This window comes from Maylandia zebra, linkage group LG23, assembly GCF_041146795.1.
Source record: "Maylandia zebra isolate NMK-2024a linkage group LG23, Mzebra_GT3a, whole genome shotgun sequence".
Classification (NCBI taxonomy): domain Eukaryota; kingdom Metazoa; phylum Chordata; class Actinopteri; order Cichliformes; family Cichlidae; genus Maylandia; species Maylandia zebra.
This window is the reverse complement of record NC_135188.1, coordinates 33,532,769-33,555,979: the sequence shown is the minus strand read 5'-3', so window position 1 is coordinate 33,555,979 and position 23,211 is coordinate 33,532,769. Positions and strand designations below refer to the sequence as shown.

Sequence of the window (23,211 nt, the reverse complement as noted above, 5' to 3'; positions counted from 1 at the left end):
AACTAGCCGTAAATTGAGCAGAAATTCTACACGCAGTCCAGAGCACAGCGCTCCCGCCCCTGACACCCAACCGGCCAATAAGCGGAGTGGACGTTCTCACTTGTTTTGTAGTGACGCACGGTTCGCGGACTTCGTTCGGAAGTTTCTGTGTGTGAAAGCAAAACATCCATGCGTCCGTCTGTTTTCTTCCGGGTCTCGGTTGTGCTGGATCCTGTACCAGTGGTCAGAAGTCGAGAGGCTGTGTAAACCCTGAGGTGTTAGGAAAGCAGACATATTTTAATAATGCTGCACAGGTAGAGCTAGACTGAAAAGATCACATGACTCCCTTACTTTTCAAGTTCCAAACACGACATCCTCTAGTCCTGTAGTAATAATAATATTAATAATAATAATAATAAAGTTTCACTTTCCTTTTCAATTTGCACTGATGGTCGTGTAGGTGGAGTTACGTGAAGCGATCTTAAATAACTTAAACGGCTAAATTCCAGCCTGAACAGTTATTGGTTGAGCTTTACATAACTTCCACTTACTACACGGACCGAATGAAGTGGAGCGTACAGCGTGCAGAGATGCGCCCGGCTGAGCTATCCCCAGTATGACCATGGAGGTGACAAGCACGGGCGGCAGGCACAACCCGCTGGCAACTGCCAGCTTTTTTTCAAGAGTTTTTTTGTGGTAAGTGTGATTTCACGGCGTGATCTAACTCTGACCGAGCGGTGAGGTAATTAGTTAAGAACAACAAACTGCTGATTTCATGCATACATGTTTGTATATCGTTTTAATTGTGGTTTTTCTGAGTTAACTAGAACTATGAACCCGTTTACAAGGGGATTTAATCTGTGCCAGGATGCATTTTTAATTGAAAAAAATAGTTTCTCATAACTTGATCACGCATTGAAAAATCAATAGGATTAGCCCATCCCAGCAATGCTGTGCCCCACGGACCACATGAGGCAAGCAAGAAATACTTCAGAATTTATTCAAAAGCCGGTGTTTACATGCTTCAGACCATAATAGTGGAAACTGAGACTGATTACTTTAATTCAAAGTGGGTAGAATCACTTCCATACACTGAAAAAACAAAACAAAACAAAAAACTCCTGGGTTATTTTATTAGGTCATAAAAAATACTAAATCCACAGAAAGTATGTGCAGCTTTTCGCTGTGTGTATTATTTCTGTGCATTTATTTGTGGAATAGATTTTGAACAGCAGAGTTGAGTCAGGTAGCTCTGGACTTGTTTGAGTTTTTCAACCATAACTCATGAATGGGAAAAGCAATCGTAGGCTTTAATGTAGCCCTCATGGTTTAAACTGGCTTAATACATAGTATGAGTACCACACAAACAAATACTACATAGATATGTGGTTGGTCTTTTGATGTCTATATTGAAAGCATTGAGTAACTGAGTAATAACTCACCTTCAGAATGTTCAAAGTGCACTTCTTTCTAGATACCAAGGGAGGCTTCACTACACATGACCAGAGAATTATTAAACTGGGAGAAGCAGAAAACTTTGCTATGTTGTTTCTGATACGTCTGCTTTTCCCCTCTGCTAACCTGACATACACTGAATGTCATACACTGAGACACCAGGCTATGCAAACAGGTGCTTATTAACAGGTGCTTTTACTGCCAGAAAAACACAGAGTTAAATTAAGATGAACTGTCCCATTATACTGTTTTTTTATTCTCTTAAAGTTAAAGTTGGGTGTTTTTTTATTGTTAGTATTTTTTTGAAAAACGTGGTGGATATGGGATGGTGTGTGTGTGAGTGTGTGTGTCCAGGGAAGGCGGACTTTGACGGGCATGCTAATGTGTGTGATTTAAGCCAAGTTGATCTGTAAAGCTAATTTTTTAAAACCCAGACATCAGTAAAATATCATAAGTACAAAAAGCCGAGCAAACTTTTTTTGCTTTTTTATCGTGGGGTATCGTGTGTAGAATTCTGAGGTGGAAAATGAATCGAATCCTTCTTTTGGAATAAGGCCGAAATATGGAAAAATGAGGGACAGGTGAAGCGCCATGAATACTTTCTGTCTTTCTATTTCAGCTGGTTAACCCCTTTGCTGCAGCTTGGCCAAAAGCGAAGACTTGAGGAAAATGATATGTATAGCATCCTTAAAGAGGATCAGTCTGAAGCCCTGGGAGAGGAGCTACAGAGGTACTACACTGCTGTGTTGCATTATTGGATCACTAACAAAAGTCAAATCTGAGAGACTGAGAAGATGATGGCTCAGACATAGGTCCTTACAATTTTCTATGACCAGTTTGAGAAGAGATTTATTTTTGAGTCAATGAGTAATGTGGTTATGCATACTACCCAAATAACCCATTTCACAACATGTGATTTAGTCAAATATTGCCTTGAATAACATTAAAAAATTCTTCTACCCAGGAAAGTTATGGGTTAAGACCCTATGGTTTTGTTGTCACTTCCTTTACATGTAGCTGGATGGTTGGCCTAGCACCAGAGGTTTTTGAGCTCTTGATCACTTTTAGTACTATTTATGAACTGGTCTTTTAAGCAGTCCAGAAGAAGAAGCGTTGTTATCTATTTATGATGCAAAAAAAGTCATTTCTGGCCAGTCTACCACAGTAGAATAATACCCCAAAATATTTTTCTGGAGTCTGCCATCTATTGATGATATTTCTGTTTGTATTCACCTCTTCAGGGGTTCATTTCCCCTGGTGAATTGTACAAATATGATCTGTAGACAAGCAGGTAGCTGTTGGTGCTTTGCCAGGAGAGACTGCATGCTTGTTCAGTAACTGTGTGTTTCTTTGAATTGCCAGGGAGTGCTGCCGTAGTGTGAGTCACACCTGATGTGTTATTCTGACAGGTCAATCTACTTATTCCGGTTTGATGTATTAACTCCTTTCACAACAGGCCAAACCCAACCTTAGGCCTCCCTGAAACATGCCGATGCTCCCAACAGGCATCCTGTCACTAAAAATAACACTAAAAGTTCAACAGAAAGAGCTGTAATAAAGCTCATTACTTTTAAATAATTCAGTTCCATTTTATCACAACAACAGCCAACTTAAAGCACCTTGTATTGTAAGGTAAGACCCCATAATACTACAGAGAAAACCTTAACAAGTCAGTGACCCCCTTTGAGCAAGCAGTTGGTGATGGTAGGAAGTCCACACTTAAATTTTGCTTTTATTTTTAACTTAGTTTTAATAGTTTTTAATAGTAATTGTTATAAAATTGTTAAAGAAGTAGCTTCTTTTTTGCCACACGTGTAAATGTTCCCAGCTCTCTCAGTCAGAAATGCTAACCAGCTCTCTGTGCCATTCATTTGATGAAGATGTAAGTGGCAGTGTCACTGGTGGATCATTGAATTGCTGTTTGCCATTCCATTAACCTGATACTTCTTGTAACAAATGAGTATGTTGCCACTGTGCGGCCGTATGGTTCTCATTTGGAAGGTTTATTTGCTAATGATTTTTTTAAAATGTTGGTGTGACTATATCCTAAATAGTTACATTGCCATTTGTTGTTCTAGATTGGTCTAAAGATCAATGTTGTGTCTAGATTGACATAAAATGTTGTTTGCTTAACTTCAACTTATAGTGTGTACTTCTGTTTGTACCAGAGAAGTTGTACCTTTCACAGTTACCTCATAGGTTAGCCTAATCTAATAATCTCCATGTTTATCTTGCAGATTTTGGGACCGTGAAGTTAGACATGCTACAAAGGAACTCCTGAAGCCAAAACTCACCAGAGTCCTTATAAAGTGCTATGGAAGGTCCTATGCAATGGCTGGGATATTTGTTTTTTTCCTGGTATGTCGACTGGTCATGTGGAGGTGTCAGATGAGTTATTTGTAATGAAATAATAAGCATGCTAATGTACTCAGAGACCTTTCTTGTAACAAAAATTGGCTCAAATATCTAGCAGCCATTTGAACCCATTTCCTAAAGTCTGGGAAAGGATGAATGTAAGCTTGCATTCATTGTCTTTGTCATAAAGGAGACAATCAAAGTGATCCAGCCACTTCTTCTGGGGAAGATAATCCTTTTCTTTGAGAATGGTGACCCCGATGATCAGAGAAGTCTTGGCATGGCGTATGTTTACGCTGCTGCGATGTCCATCTCCACGCTTGGACTGACTATCCTCCAACATCTCTACTACTATCATGTCCTAAGAACAGGCATGAGGATTAGAGTGGCTATGTGTCACATGATCTACAGGAAGGTCAGTGAAAAATCTGTACAAATGAAGAGTTGTCAGCTTATCTCTGTCAGAAATATGTTCCGATGGATCCATCTATACTTGTCGGTGTTGTGAAAATTGTTTTTTGAGCAGTTAAGTAAAATTCCTCTCATCAGGCTCTCAGACTCAGTGCTAAATCCATGGGACAAACAACCACTGGGCAAATAGTGAACCTCCTTTCAAATGATGTTAATCGTTTCGATGAGGTAAGAGAATCATGTACTCAAACACATGATGAGATTATTTAATTGTATTTGATGACATTTTTAAACCAAGTTGTGCCCTTAACATCAAGATCTTCACACAGATTTGTAAAAAATTGTAAGGTTTGGACAAGTTGTCCAGCATGTTTTCTGCACGTCAACAATCATGCTCTCTATAGATTACACTTAATCTGCACTACCTGTGGGTGGGACCTCTCCAAGCAGTGGTGATCATTGTTTTCCTTTGGTATGAGATCGGTGCCTCGTGCCTGGCAGGTGTAGCAGCCATCGCACTCATGATGCCGATACAAACCTGGTTTGGAAAACTCTTTGGCATCTTCAGGTATGGACGAAGAATACAGAAGCTGGACATTATTGTTTCTGACGATAACGTTCTTTTATTATGCACATTGTCTGCCTGTTTTTATACAATTTTGATTAGATGGTTTTTTTAGCCTCTAATGGACACAGTGTAAATGGTGCTTATATTTGCAGGAGCAAAACAGCAGTCCTTACTGACAACAGAATCCGTATCATGAACGAAGTGGTGTCTGGTATCAGGATAATCAAGATGTATGCCTGGGAGAAACCGTTCTCAGCTCTGGTGACTGAAGTCAGAAGGTAAGAACTACAGGTTTTATGAAGAATCAGCTAATTTTTTAGAGGAATTTCTTCTTCTTATAATGTGCTCCCATAATAATTATGAGTATAAACAGTGAATCAAAAACTGTCAAAATAAATATTTTAATAAACTGACTCGTCATCCTGCAGTTTTATGATTTGGAACGACCAATATGATTAATGCTTCGACACATGTGGAAATGAAATGAACTGAAAATATCAGACATGTCTTTAGCTGTCTTTTAAAATAGTGAACAGGACCGATAAACTTCAGGGGCATAAAGAAAGATCATACCACAGATCAGGCTTGCTCCATCAGCCCAGGAACTTTTCTCATTTGCCAAACGAATGAGGAATGTAGGGTTCACATAATGTGTGGTTTGTCTGGAGGCGGAGATCCATGTTGAACCACTGTGCTCTTCTGGAACAGCGGAGAACTGGTCCTATACATGTAAAAATCAAAGGAACACTTTTTGATGAGATTATAGCATCAAGTCAGTTAAACTTATGGGAATAATACAAACTGCTAAGTACCATTTTGAGCTGCTGCAGTGATATTTCAACAAAATATATATTTTTCAGCTCTATAGGTTGATAATTTTCATTTCGATGAAACAATCTGACATCCTTTCATTCCTTACACAATACACAGTCCATAGTGTAGTCAGCATTGATATCCAGCATGATTTTTCCTATATTTTTTTAGTTAGAGTATACAGTTGAAAACATCCTTTGGTGTGCCTAATGTTTTATGTGTGCTTATGAGTCTCCTCATCAACAAGAACAAAGAGCTTGAGCATATAAAGTTAGGCATGTCTGGGAAAATGTAAAGAGATTTCATTAATAGCATGATCTGTATTGGATTTTCTTATCTCTGCAGAGCTCATCAATTTCTTTAAATCACTGCAATCACAGTTTTTTCTGGTAACCTCTTAGGGCCCATGGGAGTTCATATGGATTAGCTACAAGAAGAATTAATCAGAATTAACAACAAGGAGAATTCCTTATTGCTTTGATGTACTGCTCTTAAAGAACAGCTTAGATTTGTATTAATTCATTAATCCTCAACTTTCTCAGCATTGATGTCTGGTTAATGATAATCCTTTATGTTTGCTCTGCACTTTATATGTTAACTGTCACTTATTGTTCCCATCAACACCTTCTGAGATTCTTTGAAAGAAACCCACTCAAAATCAGTCCTTGTGACATCAAGCAGTAATCCATTGTAGCCTTCAAAACTTTCCATCCATCTTCAGCTTAAATGTACTTAGAATAACCACAGAGGAAATTTGTCACTACTAGTGACCAGCATTGAATGGGAGGCTCTGCCTTCTTCATTCTGATTTTAAATACTTACCACGTGTAAGTCAGAAGTCTCTATTGGGGTGATATGGTATAAAGAGGTTTGCTTTACAGAAACCAGTATTTTAATATTGGCCATGTACAGACAGAGAGTGAGGAAGTCGGTGAAGCTTGAACTTTTGGTGTGGATTATACAACAGCTCAACATTATTTTTCTGTGTGAAAACTTGGGTTGCATTGTAGTCATGATTAATTCAGGGTTACAGTTTCAGGAAGAAAAATGTTTTACAGTCAACCTTCAAGTCTCAATGAGTCTTTGATAATAAAGACTTCTTAAGATATCCACAGTTACAAAACTACTAAATATGTAGTAAATATGAAGTAATGTGTACATTTGGATTCTAACACAGGGTTGATTTATGGTGAAATGGTTTGTCTATTTTTATATTTTAAATGGATTTTAAGTTGTTTTTTTTTTTAATGATTTGTAGAGAAGAGACAAAACCCTTCATCTTGATCAAAACACAAAACAAAGAACGTTACGTTCTTTCCGTCAAGCGCAAGGCCTCAGGCTTCGGGGCCTCTGCAGATGCTGAATCATTACATTCTTGTGAGAGGCCCCGCTCTGAATGTCCTTAGGGCCTCTAAGGACATTCAGTGCGGGGCCTCTCACAAGAATGTAATGATTTGCTTTGGTACAGCCTGTACCAAAGCTTTCGACAAACAATTTTTTTTAAAGCTGTTTTGCTAATGTTCTAAAGTAAGGTCAAATCTATAATTAACTGTCATTTTCTGCTGAGTCAAGCTAAATGTATTCCCAGTATTAGCATTCCATCATTACCAAACGATATGTTGACGCTATGCTGGACTGAGCCTTTGGTCAAGCAAACTAACACATGATCTTGGTGTTGCATGAGATACATGCAACACCAAGATATATTGCCAAAAGTTCTTGCTCGTTTGCCTTCACACGCATATGAAATTGAGTGACATCCCATTGTTAATCCATAAGGTTTATTATGATTTAGGAGTATATTTATGGGAATTTTTAACCATTTTTCCAGAAGTGAGGTCAGACACTGATATTGGATGAGAAAGTCTGGCTCACAGCCTCCGCTCTAATTATTCCCAAAGATGTTCTGTCAGGTTTAAGTCAGGACTCTGTGCAAGCCAGTCAAGTTATTTCACATTAGACTCATTGATACATGTTTATTTGGATGTTGTTTTCTGCACTGTTGCACAATGATGTTGGAACAGGAAGAGGCCGTCCTCAAACTGTTCCCACAAGGTTGGGAGCATGAAATTGTCCAAAATGTCTTGTTATGCATCAAGAGTTAGTTTCACTGGAACTAAGATGAGCCCAACTCCTGAAAAACAACTCCAGATCTCACCGCTCCACCAAATTTTACACTTGGCACAATGTAGTCAGGCAAGTACTGACAGACTCGATACACGTACACTACCGGTCAAAGGTTTTAGAACACCCCAATTTTTCCATTTTATAATTGAAAGTTATGCAGTTTAATGTTGCATTGCACTCTGAAGTGAAAGCATAGTACAAATAAGCAATTCAAGTAAAACAATTATCATGGAATCAATTTATAGACCAAAATGTATTCTATAATTCCACCTTTGGCAGCTGAACACACCCGTGGCATTCTTTCTACAACAGAGATCAAATATTCTTCAGAAAGTTCTTCCCATATCGGTTGCAGAGGTTCCCATAAATGTGTGGCACTTTTAGGTTGCTCTGCTTTCACTCTTCTGTCCAGTTCATCCCAAACCAGCTCGATGGGGTTTAAGTCTGGAGACTGGAGACCACTCCATGTTTTCCAGCTTACCATCTTGTTCTTTGTTCCTGAGGTAGTTCTGGCATAGCTCGGACTTTTGTTTTGGGTCATTATGTTGCAATAGGATGAAACCCTGACCAACTAGAGGGTATTGCATGGCGCTGCAGAATGCTGTGTTAGCCATTTTGGTTCAGGGTGCCTCTCACTCTGTACAAGTCACCGAGCTGGAATCCAGCAAAACAGCCCCAGACCATCACACTTCCTCCTCCATGTTTGACAGTTGATGCCACACACTGTAGAGCCATCCTTTCGCGTACGAAGATCCTGCGTGATGAACCGGTGATTTCAAATTTTGATTCATTGCTCTATAATACCTTCTTCCAGTCTTCAGTAGTGCAGTGGCGATGTTTCATGACCCAGGCAAGCCTCTTTGTCTTATTCTGACGTCTTAGCGATGGCTTTCTTCCTGCAGCTTGTCCTGTCAAACCTGCAGCTCGAAGTCTTCTCTTCACAGTTGAAACTGAGACTTACTATGACCATTATTAAGCTGTGTTTAAAGCTGTTGCCCTGTTAGCCACCGATCACGGAAGCTGTTAACTCTCAGAAACCTTTTTCTCACCACAAACTACTTTTTGCAGTACAGTGCTGTTCAGCTGATGCTCACGAGGGCATGGTACCACAGTGTGTTCCAACACTGCTTTCATGCAGGCAGAGGGGGTTGTAAGTAATCCAGAAAAGCTGGAACACCTGTAAGAATTAGTAGCACCAGCTTTCAAGACCTGATCAACCTCCATTGCTGCACAACAGCTTTAAATTGTTAACCCATTTTGTGTTCCCTGAAAAATACCTTTTTGTATAATTTGAAATGTACATTATTTTTCATTTTTTTCGAGAGTAAAAAAGGGTTATATAAGAATCAGTCCATTTACCATCCAGTGACCCTGTTCGGTGATTTTACGTTGCCTACCGTACCACTTCCTGGCAAAAAAGCAGAAAACTCAGAACCACTGTACTGCCAGATAAAAAAAAGTTTAATGCAATTTGTAGAAGCACAGCGAGGATAAACTTGACCTACGTGTATCGACTAGAGAAACTTCACGAGGGTCTAACATTCAAACTGGGAAGCTTAAATACAAACTTAAAAAGACAATAACAACCACCTGTGTGAGAGGAAATAAAAAAAACAAAACAAGAAGCATCACTGTAAATATATCAAGAATCACATATTATACGTGATAAACCTTGTTAACTCAATCTTTGTAGGCTAATAAATATAAGACCACAAAATACAAAAAATGCACAGAAAATATGTGATAAAGACATGAAAACTGTGGGAAGGAAAAACACAGGAAGGAAGCTCTGGGAGAACCAGGTTCAGGGAGGGGCAGCCATCTGGTGCAATTGGTTGGGGGTTAGGGGAGGAAGACAGGATAAAGACATGGTGTGGAAGAGAACCAGAGATTAATAATAACTAATGATTAACTCTAGAGTGGTGTATAAACAGAGGGTGAAAAGAGGTTAGTGAAGAAGAAACACAAGCATAAATTAGGTAGGTTTCAGGGCCAGGGTCACCTGATCCAGCCATAACTATGAACTTTATCAAAAAGCAAAACTTTAATGCTAATCTTGAAATCCAAACTGGGGGCTGGTTCAACAGAAAAGGGCCCTGAAAGCTGAAGTCGCTCTATCTACTACAATAACCAAGGAACCACAAGTAAGCCTGCAGTCTGAGAGCAAAGTGCTCTATTGGGGTGATATTTAAGATAAGATGAGGCCTGATAGTTCAAGGTCTTGTGTGTTAGTATGTCTTTGCACTCTTCATGGTCTGATGAAGAAAATAATTATTTAGACGTAAGTATTTCAGTTGTAGTCATTTGAGCATTCTTTTTTTTGACAGTGGTGTGACACTCTAAATAAAGTCTTCTGATTTTACATATTAAGCCTCCCTATGTTCTTCTTTACTCCTAGGAAAGAAATTCATCAGATATTAAAAAGCTCCTACCTGCGAGGACTCAACATGGCTTCATTCTTTGCCAGCAGCAAGATCACAGTGTTTGTCACCTTCACTGTCTACGCCCTCCTGGGCAACACCATCACTGCCAGCAGTGTGTTTGTCACTGCATCCCTGTATGGTACAATTAAGCTCACAGTGACCCTGTTCTTTCCTCTGGCCATTGAGAAATTGTCAGAGACTGTTGTGAGCATTCGCAGGATTAAGGTAATTCTGTTCTTTCATAAATTGGAATACAAGTAACAAAACCGTAGCTGATATCTGTCATTAGTACCATAATGACCGATTTACTACTTTTCTATTGTCTAAAAAGTTCAGAGAACTTTACATAACAAAAATCGTGTTGACTTAATGTTACGGTCTTCCCTGAGCCTGGTTCTGATGGAGGTTTCTTCCTGTTAAAATGGATTTTTTCCTTCCCACTCTCACCATGTGCTTGCTCATCTGAGTAATCTGATTGTTGGGACTTTCTCTGCATTGTTGTATTGTCTCTTTAGGTTACAATATAAAGCATGTTGAGGCAACTGTTGTTGTGATGCTTGTTTGGTGCTGTTGAACTAAAATAGAATTGAAATTCATGATGTTTTCCATCATGGAGAATCCATCTGTCAAATAGATCCTAAAGTGATGTCCAGATTGATTGCAGATATTGTAACTGTCCTGCAAAAAAATGGATAAAAGATTGGTGGTGACATCAGAACTCTTTTTAATCTTAAATGTAGTTGTTTCTAAATTTGTGGATAGGTAAAGCAAGAGAACTGTGCTAATTTAGTTTATGTTTCAAAGCACGTGTGTCCATTAAATATCTTTCAAGAATTTTCTCGTCCTGGAAGAGCTTGAAAGAAAAAATCTCGCACTGCCTTTGGAGGGAAAAATGGAGAACGCTATTGAAATTGAGGCACTGACCTGCTACTGGGATAAGGTAAATGTTAAAGTTTAAAACTCATATTGATAATGAGTCATCTTGCATAATTTTAAATTCAAAATTTGTGCATTAATTAATACATTCTTCTTCTTTTTTTTAGAGTTTGGATGCACCATCTCTGCACAATGTTTCCATCACAGCAGAGTCACACCAGCTTTTCACTGTGATCGGACCAGTGGGGGCCGGAAAGGTCCGCAACTGACTTACCATTTAGCCTTTAGGTCAGAACATTGAGTATCAAAATTGTGTTTTCAGGGTCACATGTTCATAACATCTGTGTTTTCTTCAGTCATCTCTGCTCAGTGCCATCCTGGGAGAGCTGCCTTATGACACAGGCACATTAAAGGTCATAGGTCAAATAAGCTATGCAGCCCAGCAACCCTGGGTGTTCCCTGGAACCATCCGCAGCAACATCCTGTTCGGGAAACAACTGAATCCTAAAAAGTATGAGAGGGTCCTCAGAGCCTGTGCTCTGAAGAAGGTGAGATATAATGCTGCAAGTTAACCAGTTCATGTTAGGCCAGCAGCTCAAGGCGAACCGCTCTTTACCCTCTGGTGTAAAATCTTACAAGGTGGGTTCCTACCTATAGAAAATGCTGATTAGCTCCAACAATATGATCAGATGACCTTGATAAAAGCCAGCAGCCTTCAAAAGTCAATTATAATCATATTGATTAATTGCATTGTTTGCTATAGTTTAGGAGCAAATTCTGAAATTTGACTTTGGGACGTCACATCTTTTCTTGAAAGTAAAGCAGTATTAGTTGTGCTTTTCTTTTATGTCTCATTTGAAGTACAGCTGTGGTCAGAAGTTTGCATGCACTCATCCCAGGCATGAATGTCATGGTTATTTAACTGTTCTTTTTCTATAGTGGAATGATTGTACAGCACACATCTTCAATAACTTTAAAACAAGTTTAAGCTTTTATTTGGGATTTTTTCTAATCTATGGATCAAAAATATACAAACAACCTCAAATATATACTCACCAATTTATTGGTGTTCATTTAGCTGTATTTAGTTCAATATCACTTTGCAAGTTGCTCTTCAAACAGACACTTTTGGAGGCCATCAATGATCTTCTGGTGGATTCTGTCTAGATATTTTGACCACTCTTCTTGGCAGTTTGTTTAAATTGGTTAGTTTCCTGGTATGGAGCTGGCCATCCTGGGAGAGCTGCCTTTGAAAGCCTCACCTTTGTTCCTCTAAATATATTGTGGTCTAACAGCTCAGTCTTTCTCTTGTCTGACCATAAAACATTTTATCAGAAGCTATTTGTTTGTCCATGTGGGGGAACAGCAAATTTCACTCAAGCTTGAAGGTGTTGACTTTGGAGCAGGGCCTTTTTTCTGTACAATCGTTTAATTCTGGAAAAAGAACAGTTCAAATAAATCATTAAAAACTCAAAATTATCATGACATTTATGCCCTTGATGATTGTAGGCAAGTTACGCCTCCATTGTTTCAAATTCAGGACCTGCAGCTGTTCCCAGATGGAGATCTGACACTGATTGGGGACAGAGGGGCCACACTCAGTGGGGGACAGAAAGCTCGTGTCAACCTGGCAAGGTACATGGACATCATGTAGTAAGAACGCTACCTAGAAGAAAACTTACACGTATTGTATCACCGTGACGCATTCAAATGTTAGTCTGAGTTTCTAAGGAACCTAAACTAGAGGCAACAAGTAGCTAGATGTTGGGGTGCATGTATTTTTACCCTGCATGCACACACTTGTGCTGTTACATTTGCTATAGTTTATGTGAAAGTTCAGTCTTTTTCCTGACAAATAAGATTCCCCCACTGTGTGTCCTTGTTTTCAGGGCTGTATATCAGGATGCAGACATCTACCTCCTGGATGACCCTTTAAGTGCTGTGGATGCAGAAGTTGGAAAACATCTTTTTGAGCAGTGAGTAATAAAGAGTTCGGTGCTAATTATCTGTATACCCTGATTAATAATGGTGTCGAGAATCGTGCTCATGCTCGACAGTACACACTGCATGATTGAAGTTCATGTGAACTGTTTTAATTCCATTCAGTTCAGTTTTATTTATATGGAACTATTTCAAAGCAACAGTCACAAACGTGCAGAAACCCCCTCTTATTTATCAAAATCAGGTGTATCTGTGGCCTGCTGAAGAACAAGTGTCGTATCCTCATCACACACCAGCTCCAGCATCTGAGGACGGCTGACCAGATCCTGGTCCTCAAGGAGGTTTGTCCCCCTTTATGCTGGTTTAAGTAGGCAGGGGATAAACATGTTTGCATTCACCAGTTATAGTTTGTTACTCTGAGGTGTGTAATCTCTGAGAGTGAGCTCCAGCACACGTTGATCTCCAGTCGTCAGGTGAGATTTCCGTTTCCAAATTGTTATTAATTTTTTAACTTACAACACAAAGTCTCTGGACCAGATGTGTTAATACAAAACTACTCAGTTACAGAAGTTAAGGAAACATATTCATTCAGATGAAAAATCTAATTCAGTTTGTCAAAAAACGCTTCAGCTGGAGGAAAGAGATCCAGCATTATGTAGAGTGATGTTGGGAGGTTTAGGTTTAGGTTAGCTTAGGTGACGAGCTGAAAAGTGTCAGGGATAAACAGGCAACGCGGCTTTGTGTACAGTTCCAATTAAATCTCCTTGATCCCCTTTTTAATGTGTTCCCCTTTACTCACAGGTTCTGCATTTTGTAGAAGGAGCTTCACAACTGATTTTTAATGGTGGTTTTCCAATTTTCCAAATTCATAGAAATGATTTTCTCCGAAGGAAGGCGTTCCTTCAGATGAGCCTTTTTGACTTTTTTGTTATTAAGTACTGAAAAACACATTGTTGCTCATTTTCATTATTTGTTTCTCCAGGGTCATGTCATGGTCCAGGGAACCTACAGTGAGCTGCAGACCTCTGGCCTGGATATTGTGTCCCTGCTGAGAAGTGATGTGGAGGCACATTCAGTTGGGTCATGTTCGGTTGACCCAGACAAATTGTCTTTACGCAGCCAGTGGACGATTTGCTCACATGGGTCACACTGTTCTTCCAGCAGCCTCCTGCTACCAGACAGCAGCTGCACTGATCAGCTTCATGTAGGTATATTTCCAAAAGATTAGATTAAGAGTCCCCACATAAATGGCAGCATTTTGTAGTCACCTAATTACAAGGATGGACAGAGGTAGAAATGAATAGTTTGGGTTAAAATAGACCTGCAAGTCTATTATCACTAAACTTGTTTTATTGTTTTGCAGGTTGAAGTTGCTCAAACTATTACAGAAGAAACTCGAGCTGAAGGAAATGTTAGCGGCCATGTTTACCTTAAGTACTTCACAGCAGGCTGTAACACTTTGGTGTTAATGGTCATAATACTGCTCAGCATAATAGCTGAGGTAAGCCCCGACCCTACAACACCCTTCCTGCACTCTTTCTGTCTCCAGGTGTTACCTGTCTGTATTAACTGTTATCAGTATTAAATCCCTCACTGTACAATCATGTGGAAAAGTCATAGTGACTCTAACCCAGGGGTGGGCAATCTCAGTCCACGAGGGTCGGTGTCCCTGCAGGTTTTAGATCTCACCTTGGGTAATCACCTGAATCACATGATTATTTCGTTACCAGGCCTCTGGAGAACTTCAGGACATGTTGAGGAGCTAATTTAGCCATTTAAATCAGCTGTGTTGGTTTGAGGACACATCTCAAACCTGCAGGGACACCGGCCCTCGTGGACTGAGATTGCCTACCCCTGCTCTAACCTGACTTAACCTTCCCACCCTCCCACACATTTCATGCAACTTGGTTTCCTCATGCTGTGTTTCAAAAATTGATCTAAAGAGAGGTCCGTTTCAACAGGTTGCATATATCCTGCAGGACTGGTGGCTGGTATATTGGTAAGAACTTTACCAATGTGGATATTTTTAATGGCAAATACAGTATGCAATAGCTTAACTTTATACTGTTCATTTGACAGTTTTTTAAATGAAATTAGATCAGTTATCATTTCGTGTGTACCTGATTGAATTGTCTTGTCATCTGACAGGGCAGGGGAGGAGTTTTCTAACAGCACAGCCACTGCTGTTAGCGTGGACAGTGGAATGGATGTTACTAGCTCATTTCGAAAGTTTGATCTCACTTTTTACCTCGGTATTTATTCAGGTAAGCCTATAGTTATAGTAATACCTATAGTTCTTGTTAGAGTCTTCAGGTCTAATATCTAATATAGTCCTGCTGTGTTTACTTTTAGGTTTGACAGCAGCAGCTGTGGTCTTTGGTTTTGCCAGGAGTTTGGTGATATTTCACGGGCTGGTGAGATCAGCTCAGACTCTGCACAACAGCATGTTTAGTGCTGTTCTCCACACCCCGGTTACCTTCTTTGATGTCAACCCCATAGGTGAGGCCTACACAGAATTTATTTTAAATTTAAGAAAAAGCGTTGAATTACATCAGGGTATATCCTGCCTTATGCCTTTGACCGATTGGGAGTTTTGCCTATAGTTTTACAAATAACCCAGTCTATTTCTACCAGGAAGAGAACTGGAGTCAAAACACATCCCTGACATATTCCAGTGTTGTCTGAGTTCTCCAAGATGACATTGGCCTTAAACCTCTAAAAAAAGGTCTATTAAGTTCAGTTCAATCCAGTTTTATTCATACTTGGCACTCCAAGTTAGAACAGCCACATAAAGGTGCTTTGGGAGGGAAAAACTCTCTTTTAACAGGAAGAGATTCCTGGTAAAACCAGGCTCAGGGAGGAATGGGGATTTTCCTCCCCACTTTCACCGAGGTGCTTGTCATGAGGCAACGTTTCAATGAATGGTGAAAGCATTGATTTGTATGGTGTAAAGCTTCATGTTCAGAACATAGACAGCATAAAGATGGACGTAGTGATATCACCCACTGATTTTGGATTGTCCAGGTAGCTTCAATGTTAGCGTCTTGCTAGCATTAGCCCACTAGAGCATACAGTACACACTAAGAAAAAGGACAAAAATTACACTTGCCTACATCCTTAACATGATAATGGTGCTGGGTGCAGGGCTGACATATCTTTGCTTTTACTGATTGAATGATTTATAGTCTTCTCTTTATATAATGTTTCTGTTCCTTTTCCCTTGTTTCAGGTCGAATACTCAACAGATTTTCCAAAGATGTCAGCCAAATGGACTCCATGCTACCTATCACTTTTGTGGACTTCTATCAAGTGAAGACTACTATATGTGCTATATACACACAAGACTCACTTAAAAGGATCCTTCAGTAATTTGAGTATTTCTGATTATGCGATGTTGTTTTAGTTGTTTTTACAGAATGCTGGCGTTATCGCGGTGGCAGCCTCAGTCATCCCTCTCATCCTCATCCCTGTTGTTCCTCTCCTAATAATCTTTCTGTACTTGAGAAGCTTTTACCTCCGTACCTCACGTGATCTCAAACGTCTCGAGTCAACAAGTGCGCTTATTTTTATTACGATCCTATCATAAACTCATCATTTTAAACTGTAGGTTCAATGACGCTGGCTGTTTAACAGTTTCTCACAGCTAATCTTTTCCTACAGCGCGGAGTCCAGTCTTCTCCCACCTGTCCTTGTCTCTTCAGGGTCTTTCCACCATCAGAGCCCTCAAGGCTGAGGAGAGGTTAAAGAAGGCATTTGATGCCCATCAGGACCTGCATTCAGGTTTACTCTTTATGAACTCTTTATGGATGGTTAAAACTGAGATTTTCTAGCTGATTTTAAAGGAATTTCAAGCGATAAAGAAAACTACTCATACTTCCAAGTAGAACTGGAATTCTGGATAATTTGCTCTCAGTCTGTCAATGAATACCTTCTGGGAGCATATTTGTAAAGGCATTTTCCCTCTTAAGAAAGGTTATCACAGGTCAATTCAAAGTTGATCATTTGCTCAACTATCTCTCCTAAGAGGCCTTGGGAAGATAAGCTATGCGTCTCCAGCTGAAAAATAGTTAAAAATGTTGTAAATCAGTAATGATAGTGGAATAATGATAGCGAAGAAGCCTGGAAGACTTTAATTCAGTTTTATTTATATGACAACAGTCACCTCAAGGTGCTTTATATTGTACAAATCGCTTTATAATAAATTACATGTGTGAGATATTTGGGTCTCATGAAATGTCTTGTAAAGTGAACCTGCTCAAAAGATTAACCTGGTCATCTTCTTTATAATGAAATGCATTTTTTCGTCTCGTTGCAGAGGCGTGGTTTTTGTTCCTGATGACCTCCCGCTGGTTTGCACTACGCCTTGACAGCATTTGCTCCATATTCATCACTCTCACAGCATTTGGCTGCGTCTTACTCAGACATGGTGAGGAACTAAAGCACCATGCAGACAAACTGTCTCACAACAGGTGCCTTATATTGTAAGGTAAAGAGTCTGTAACGATACAAAGAAAACCCCAACCATCAGAGGACCCTCTTAGAGCAAGCACTTGGCGACAGTGGGAAGGAAAAAATCCTTGATTTATTTTATTACAGCGATTATGTATGCTGTAGGTATTAAAGGTACTGTACAATGTTTTGAATATCAATCTATCAGACTCTAATTTGTACATGTAAATGGAGAGTCCTCTTCACACACTAAGGTTAGTTATGGAGTTCCACAGGGTTCGGTGCCAGGACCAATTCTGTTTATATTATACATGCTTCCCTTAGGCAGTATCATCAGAAGACATAGCATACATTTTCACTTCTATGCAGATGACACCCAGCTTTATATATCTATTAAGCCAGATAACACACACCAATTTGTTAAAATACAGGAATGTCTTAAAGACAAAGACTTGGATAACGTCTACTTTTCTGCTTCTAAATTCAGATAAAACTGAGGTTATTGTATAAAAATCTAACCCTCCAGTAACACTGAGGAATTTTGGAGTCATTTTTGACCAGGATATATCATTCAGTGCATATATGGTAAACAAACGTGTTGGACTTCCATTTGCGGAATCTGGTTCAAATTAAAAACATTCCGTTTAAGTGATGCTGAAAAACTTACTTCTAGGCTGGACTACAATTCCTTATTATCAGGATCTCCTAAAAACGTCCTAAAAAGCCTTGAGATGGTCCGCAATGCTGCAGCAAAGATACTGACAGGGACCAGACCAAGAGAGCACATTTCACCGACACTGGTTTTTCCTCATTGCATCCCTGTTAAATCCGGAATCGAATTTAACATACAAGGTCTGGAATAATCAGGCCCCATCTCATCTTAAAGACCTAATAGTACCCTATCAACCCATTAGAGCACTTCGCTCTCAGACTGCAAGCTTGTTTGTGGTTCCTAGAGTATTTAAAAGTAGAATGGGGGGCCGAGCCTTCAGTATTCAGGCCCCTCTTTTGTGGAGTTTGTATTCAGGACAGGGCTCTAGACTAACTTTTTGCCATGGGCGTACTCCTAACTTTAAAAAGTTAGGCGTACCGGCACAAAAGTTGGGCGCACACAAATTTTATAATAATTTATATAATATAATGTGTTTTTCTGAATACACTGTGCTTTTTCAGCATTCAAAGATTGATGACACCGTGTCAGAGCACTGGCTATGAATTTCAGAAGGATCAGGCCTTAACTTAACAGAAAAGTTAGCAATAGTTCTTTTCCTATTACAGCTACATCCACGTCTGTCGTGCCTAGGCTGCTCACTAGGGCTGGGTATCATCACTGATTTCTATAATCCATTCGATTCCGGTTTTCAAAGTCCCGATTCGATTCAACTTTTAGCCTCAGACAGTCAGAAATATTATAATTCTGATCATTTATCAGTACTGACTTCATCAGAATTGTGAACATCACAGCAGAGGCCTTTGTGTGAAAGTAACTGAGAATAAAACACAGATTTTCCTGGTCTGGCTTTTTATAGCAGATAACCTTAAAAATATTCTACAATGTTCTGCATATAAAGTTTAAATTTCTTCAGTATTGAACAACAGAAAAAATAGGCTCTCTTGTCCGAGGTCATTTAAGTGAAAAAAAGAAAAGAAAAAGACAGCAGCCACAGCGCTGTAAACAACGGTAGACTGGTGGGCAATAAGTGAATGAATAATACAGAAAACAGAGATTGGAGACGGGAAACTGTTCTTGAAGTACAGAGAGAGATAGAGAGAGAGAGCTAGCTGTGCATGAAGTGTGATTTTTTTTTTTTTTTTTTTTTTTTTTTTTTTTTTTAAATAGTCGTGGAAGCAAAACAGCAAAATTCATGACGACATTGATCAAATGTGAAGTGCAGTTTGCTGCTTCTTTTGCTGCTTGCTCGGTGAATTTTGGTTGGAGAGAGACAAAACCTGCAGCTCAGAATCAGCGCAAAAAGACGTAAACACAGTGCGGACCGGACGCATCAGAACCGCTAAGCTCCGACAGAGTGTCCGTCTACGGGCCGTCGGGTGAGAAAGCCGAGAAAGACAAAGTTGATTCTGATGCGTCGGTCCTCTGTGTTTACGTCTTTGTGTGGAATCCCTGTACCTGCTCTCATTTGCTTTTTGGTTGTTGTTGAAATGGTTTTGTGAGCTTTAATCTGAGAATCTGGCGTTTCTGGCAAAACACAGTTATATTTAAAAGTCGATTCAGGATTTAATGAATTGATATCGCTTTATTCAAGCTACTCACCTCCCACTTCCACCTGCACTTTCAACTGGACCACGGCCAATCAGAGAGGTCCCGCCCCTTACTATCTCTGATTGGTTTAGTCCACGATAGGGGCAAAATGTGTGTCTGTTGTTGACCACAGGGAAGGTTGCAGATTTTTTTTTTTTTTTTTTTTGCTACCCGAACAGTTGGTCGCACAGGTGCAACCAATTTTTTATTTTTTTTTTAGTGGCACCACTGAAAATTTTGGTCGCATTTGCGACCAAATTGGTCGCACTCTAGAGCCCTGATTCAGGAGACAGACAAACTCTACTTTTAAGACTTTTTTTTTTTATAAAGCATATATTTAGGGATGGATGAGTTAACCCTGAATTTTCCCTTAGTCATGTTGCAATAGCTCTAGGCTGCTGGGGGCTTCCCATGATGAGTCTTTTTCTTCACTCTTTATGTGCGTATACACCACTCAGCATTTATTCATTAGTTATTGTTCATCTCTGGCTCTGTTCCAGGGTGTGTCTTTGTCCCGTCTTATTCCCTGCACCCACAGTCAGTCATGGCAGATGGCTGCCTCTTCCTGACCTGGTTTTGCCAGAGGTTTCTTCCTATAAAAACGGAGTTTTTCCTTCTCACTGTCGCCAAAGGATTTGCTCGTGGGGGGTCACATGATTGTTGGGGTTTTCCTCTGTATTATTGTAGGGTCTTTACCTTACAATATAAAGTGCTTTGAGGCAATTGTTGCTGTGATTTGGTGCTATATAAATCAAATTGATGTGAATTGAATTGAATCTGTGCAACAGGTCAAGAATATATAATGTAGATTAATAAGATTTGCCATAAATGGACGTTTATTAAAACCTTTACTTAAACTATTAAAAATAAAGGAAAGAAAAACCAAACAGTTCCACAACTTTTAAACCAACCAGCCCCTTAGTGGGCTTGGGGTATTTAGCAAACTAAACACAATTAAATGTTTAATTTAACTGCATTTAGTTTGCTAAATACCCTAACCACACACATTTAGTTAATGCAGAAGAAAGTCCTGAACTAGCCTCTGATTTCTGATCATGTTTTGGATCCATTAGGCCTGGAGGCTGGAGAGGTGGGCCTTGTGCTGACCTATGCTGTAACACTGATAGGAAACTTCCAGTGGACAGTGAGACAAAGTGCAGAGGTGGAGAACATGGTAAGAACTGAGTGATGACATTTTGTATTTCCAGTTTTTTTTGAATGAATGATGTTGATGAAAATGATGTTGGTGGGTGAAGATAAATGTACTTAATGGACAGTTACATGGAGCAAAGTTTCCATTTCCCTTAATCCTCTCAAATTTTGATCATACCTCATTTGTACAGAAACTTTGGACACTTGACTTCTGCACTTACAGTAAAGTATGCTGTACAAATTATAAAGCCCTTTGTAGGAAAGTTGGAATTTTCGGTTTTGGGGTTTAAAAAATATAAAAACATCCTGATGCCTATGAATGAACGTTAACATAGGCTACAAAAAGCATAATTGAAAAAGACCTCTTGGCTTTTCAGATGACATCAGTGGAGAGGGTGGTGGAGTACACTGAGCTAAAGAGTGAAGCACCCTTAGAAACTCAGAAGCGTCCTCCCCCTGATTGGCCGAGCCAAGGAATGATAACCTTTGATCGAGTGAACTTCTTTTATAGCAAGGATGGACCACCGGTCCTCAAAGACATCAACGCCACGTTTCAACCCAAAGAGAAGGTGACACATCGGTTTGTGGAGAACAGCTGGTTGGGGTCTGAGTGATGATCAGCTGTTGATGTTTTGTGTCCTGTGGGTCAGGTTGGTATTGTGGGTAGAACAGGAGCGGGGAAAAGCTCTCTGGTCTCGGCTCTGTTTCGCCTGGCAGAGCCCCAGGGAAAGATCTACATCGACGGTATTGTGACCTCTGAGATTGGCCTACATGACCTGCGCCAGAAGATGTCCATCATTCCTCAGGTACAACATCAGATGACACTTCAACTGCCTGAAGAAATACGTAGTTACAATCTCACTGTTACAATAATGCTATCCATTTCTGTTATTCTTCTATTAATTGAAACTGCTATATCATTTATTTTCAGTAAATTAAACTCAAAACACAGATTTTCAAAGTCATACGATACTGCGTGTCGTTTCCAAATCCATATCCGGTACATAGAATTAATGACGTAGCAGAGTCTACTGATTTTTCTCCCTGACTTCTCTCCCCTCTGCTCCCCAGGACCCAGTTCTCTTTACTGACAGTGTGAGGAAGAACTTGGACCCTTTCAACCAGCACACTGATGAAGACCTGTGGAAAGCTCTGGAAGAGGCTAGTATTTAATTAGCACACCCAGATTTGTCGTTACTGCCCACAGACCAGCTACAGGTTTCTCCTCTCCATGTTCACTGCAGGTACAGATGAAGTCTGTGGTGGAGGAGCTGCCTGGGAAGCTGGAGACTGTCCTGGCTGAGTCAGGCTCCAACTTCAGCATGGGCCAGAGGCAGCTGCTGTGCCTGGCCAGAGCAGTCCTGAGGAAGAACCGCATCCTCATCATCGACGAAGCCACGGCCAACGTTGACCCAAGGTCCTCCAGATACATTACCAGTACAGAGAGCTCCTAGACATCCAGGAGCTTTCTCAACACACTTTTCCCACATGATTCTCAAAGTGTTTTTCTTGTTGTTACTGCAGGACAGATGAGCTGATCCAGAAAACCATTCGGGAAAAGTTCAGAGACTGCACTGTGCTCACCATCGCTCATCGCCTCAACACCATCATAGACAGCGACCGTATACTGGTGACTCAGCTATTCCGACTGTAGCTTTTTAATAAATTCATACTGTTAGAGTACACAGATATGCAAAAAATGTTCCTGTGTTAACTGTTACACCACCGTATGTTTTCTCTTGGCCTAAGGTGCTGGACAGTGGCACCATCCAGGAGCTGGACTGTCCTTTCACTCTACTGCAAAACAAGGAGGGTGCTCTCTACAAGATGGTGCAAGAGATGGGCCAGGCTGAGGCAGCGGCTCTGCTGGAGTCAGCAGGAAGGTGAGGTGAAAAAGAGTCCCCTTAAACATGGCTGAAAAATCTGCATCCACACAGTTTCCATGCTTTCCAGCTTATGACAGCAGCCTGAGCAAAATAATTTACTTTTCTGTGGCTGCTACAACCAGGTGAGGTCTACTTCCAACAAGTCTCTCTCACACCCAAACAGAGAAGTTAAACTGTGACGTGGAGTGAAACACTGGAATCAGCTGAACTCTTGCAGCAACCTCTGAGCACCGCGAGCTCCTCCTGCCTCCAACTGTGTGCAACGACTGGGGCGTTTGATGTTTTTTATGCTTTGATCTTATTTGATCTGTGTCTGTTTTTAAGTTATGTTGAAATCATAAATTATGGTTACATTGTCACATGTGAACAAGCTACTCTGTAAGATCTGTAAGCTTCAGAATTTGACCTTGAATTCCCCAACCGTTATACTTTTTGTACACGAATTTTCATAAAGTTCATGTAATTTGTAACAGTCCTTGTCTTCTTGACTTGACCAAAGATTTGATTTCAGTATTA

General features: G+C 40.0%; 1 protein-coding gene across 4 annotated transcripts; it reads left to right on the top strand.

Annotated features, from left to right (window-relative positions):
* Positions 1-492: 492 nt before the first annotated feature.
* LOC112433809 (ATP-binding cassette sub-family C member 4) lies at positions 493-23,165 on the top strand. Of its 4 annotated transcripts, none has more exons than XR_013095554.1 (32): positions 493-675; positions 2,054-2,164; positions 3,672-3,792; positions 3,980-4,204; positions 4,339-4,428; positions 4,605-4,768; positions 4,921-5,046; positions 10,107-10,356; positions 10,964-11,071; positions 11,175-11,264; positions 11,364-11,555; positions 12,548-12,642; positions 12,897-12,983; positions 13,193-13,289; positions 13,931-14,152; positions 14,312-14,449; positions 14,910-14,947; positions 15,097-15,212; positions 15,301-15,447; positions 16,178-16,257; positions 16,352-16,502; positions 16,609-16,728; positions 17,264-17,374; positions 20,731-20,831; positions 21,187-21,378; positions 21,460-21,615; positions 21,881-21,970; positions 22,054-22,226; positions 22,334-22,439; positions 22,559-22,697; positions 22,823-22,881; positions 22,933-23,165. XR_013095554.1 is itself a non-coding variant. In XM_076879991.1 (32 exons), exons 1-31 carry the CDS (start codon positions 596-598, stop codon positions 22,872-22,874), a joined length of 3,927 nt encoding a protein of 1,308 aa, XP_076736106.1. In that variant the 5' UTR covers positions 493-595; the 3' UTR covers positions 22,875-22,881; positions 22,933-23,165. The 4 variants fall into 4 exon arrangements, 3 of the variants coding, with proteins under 3 accessions (XP_076736106.1, XP_024657562.2, XP_076736107.1); XM_076879991.1 differs by having other exon boundaries at positions 22,559-22,692; positions 22,859-22,881; XM_024801794.2 differs by having other exon boundaries at positions 16,364-16,502; positions 22,559-22,692; positions 22,859-23,165.
* The last annotated feature ends 46 nt before the right edge of the window (positions 23,166-23,211 follow it).

What these genes read in the sequence shown, in the direction of transcription:
- LOC112433809 (XM_076879991.1), top strand. Translation starts at nt 596, where the DNA reads ATGACCATGGAGGTGACAAGCACGGGCGGCAGGCACAACCCGCTGGCA. An exon ending in GACTGGTGGCTGGTATATTG is followed by an intron (nt 14,948 to 15,096) that starts GTAAGAACTTTA and finishes GTCATCTGACAG; the next exon opens with GGCAGGGGAGGAGTTTTCTA. An exon ending in GTGCAGAGGTGGAGAACATG is followed by an intron (nt 20,832 to 21,186) that starts GTAAGAACTGAG and finishes TTGGCTTTTCAG; the next exon opens with ATGACATCAGTGGAGAGGGT.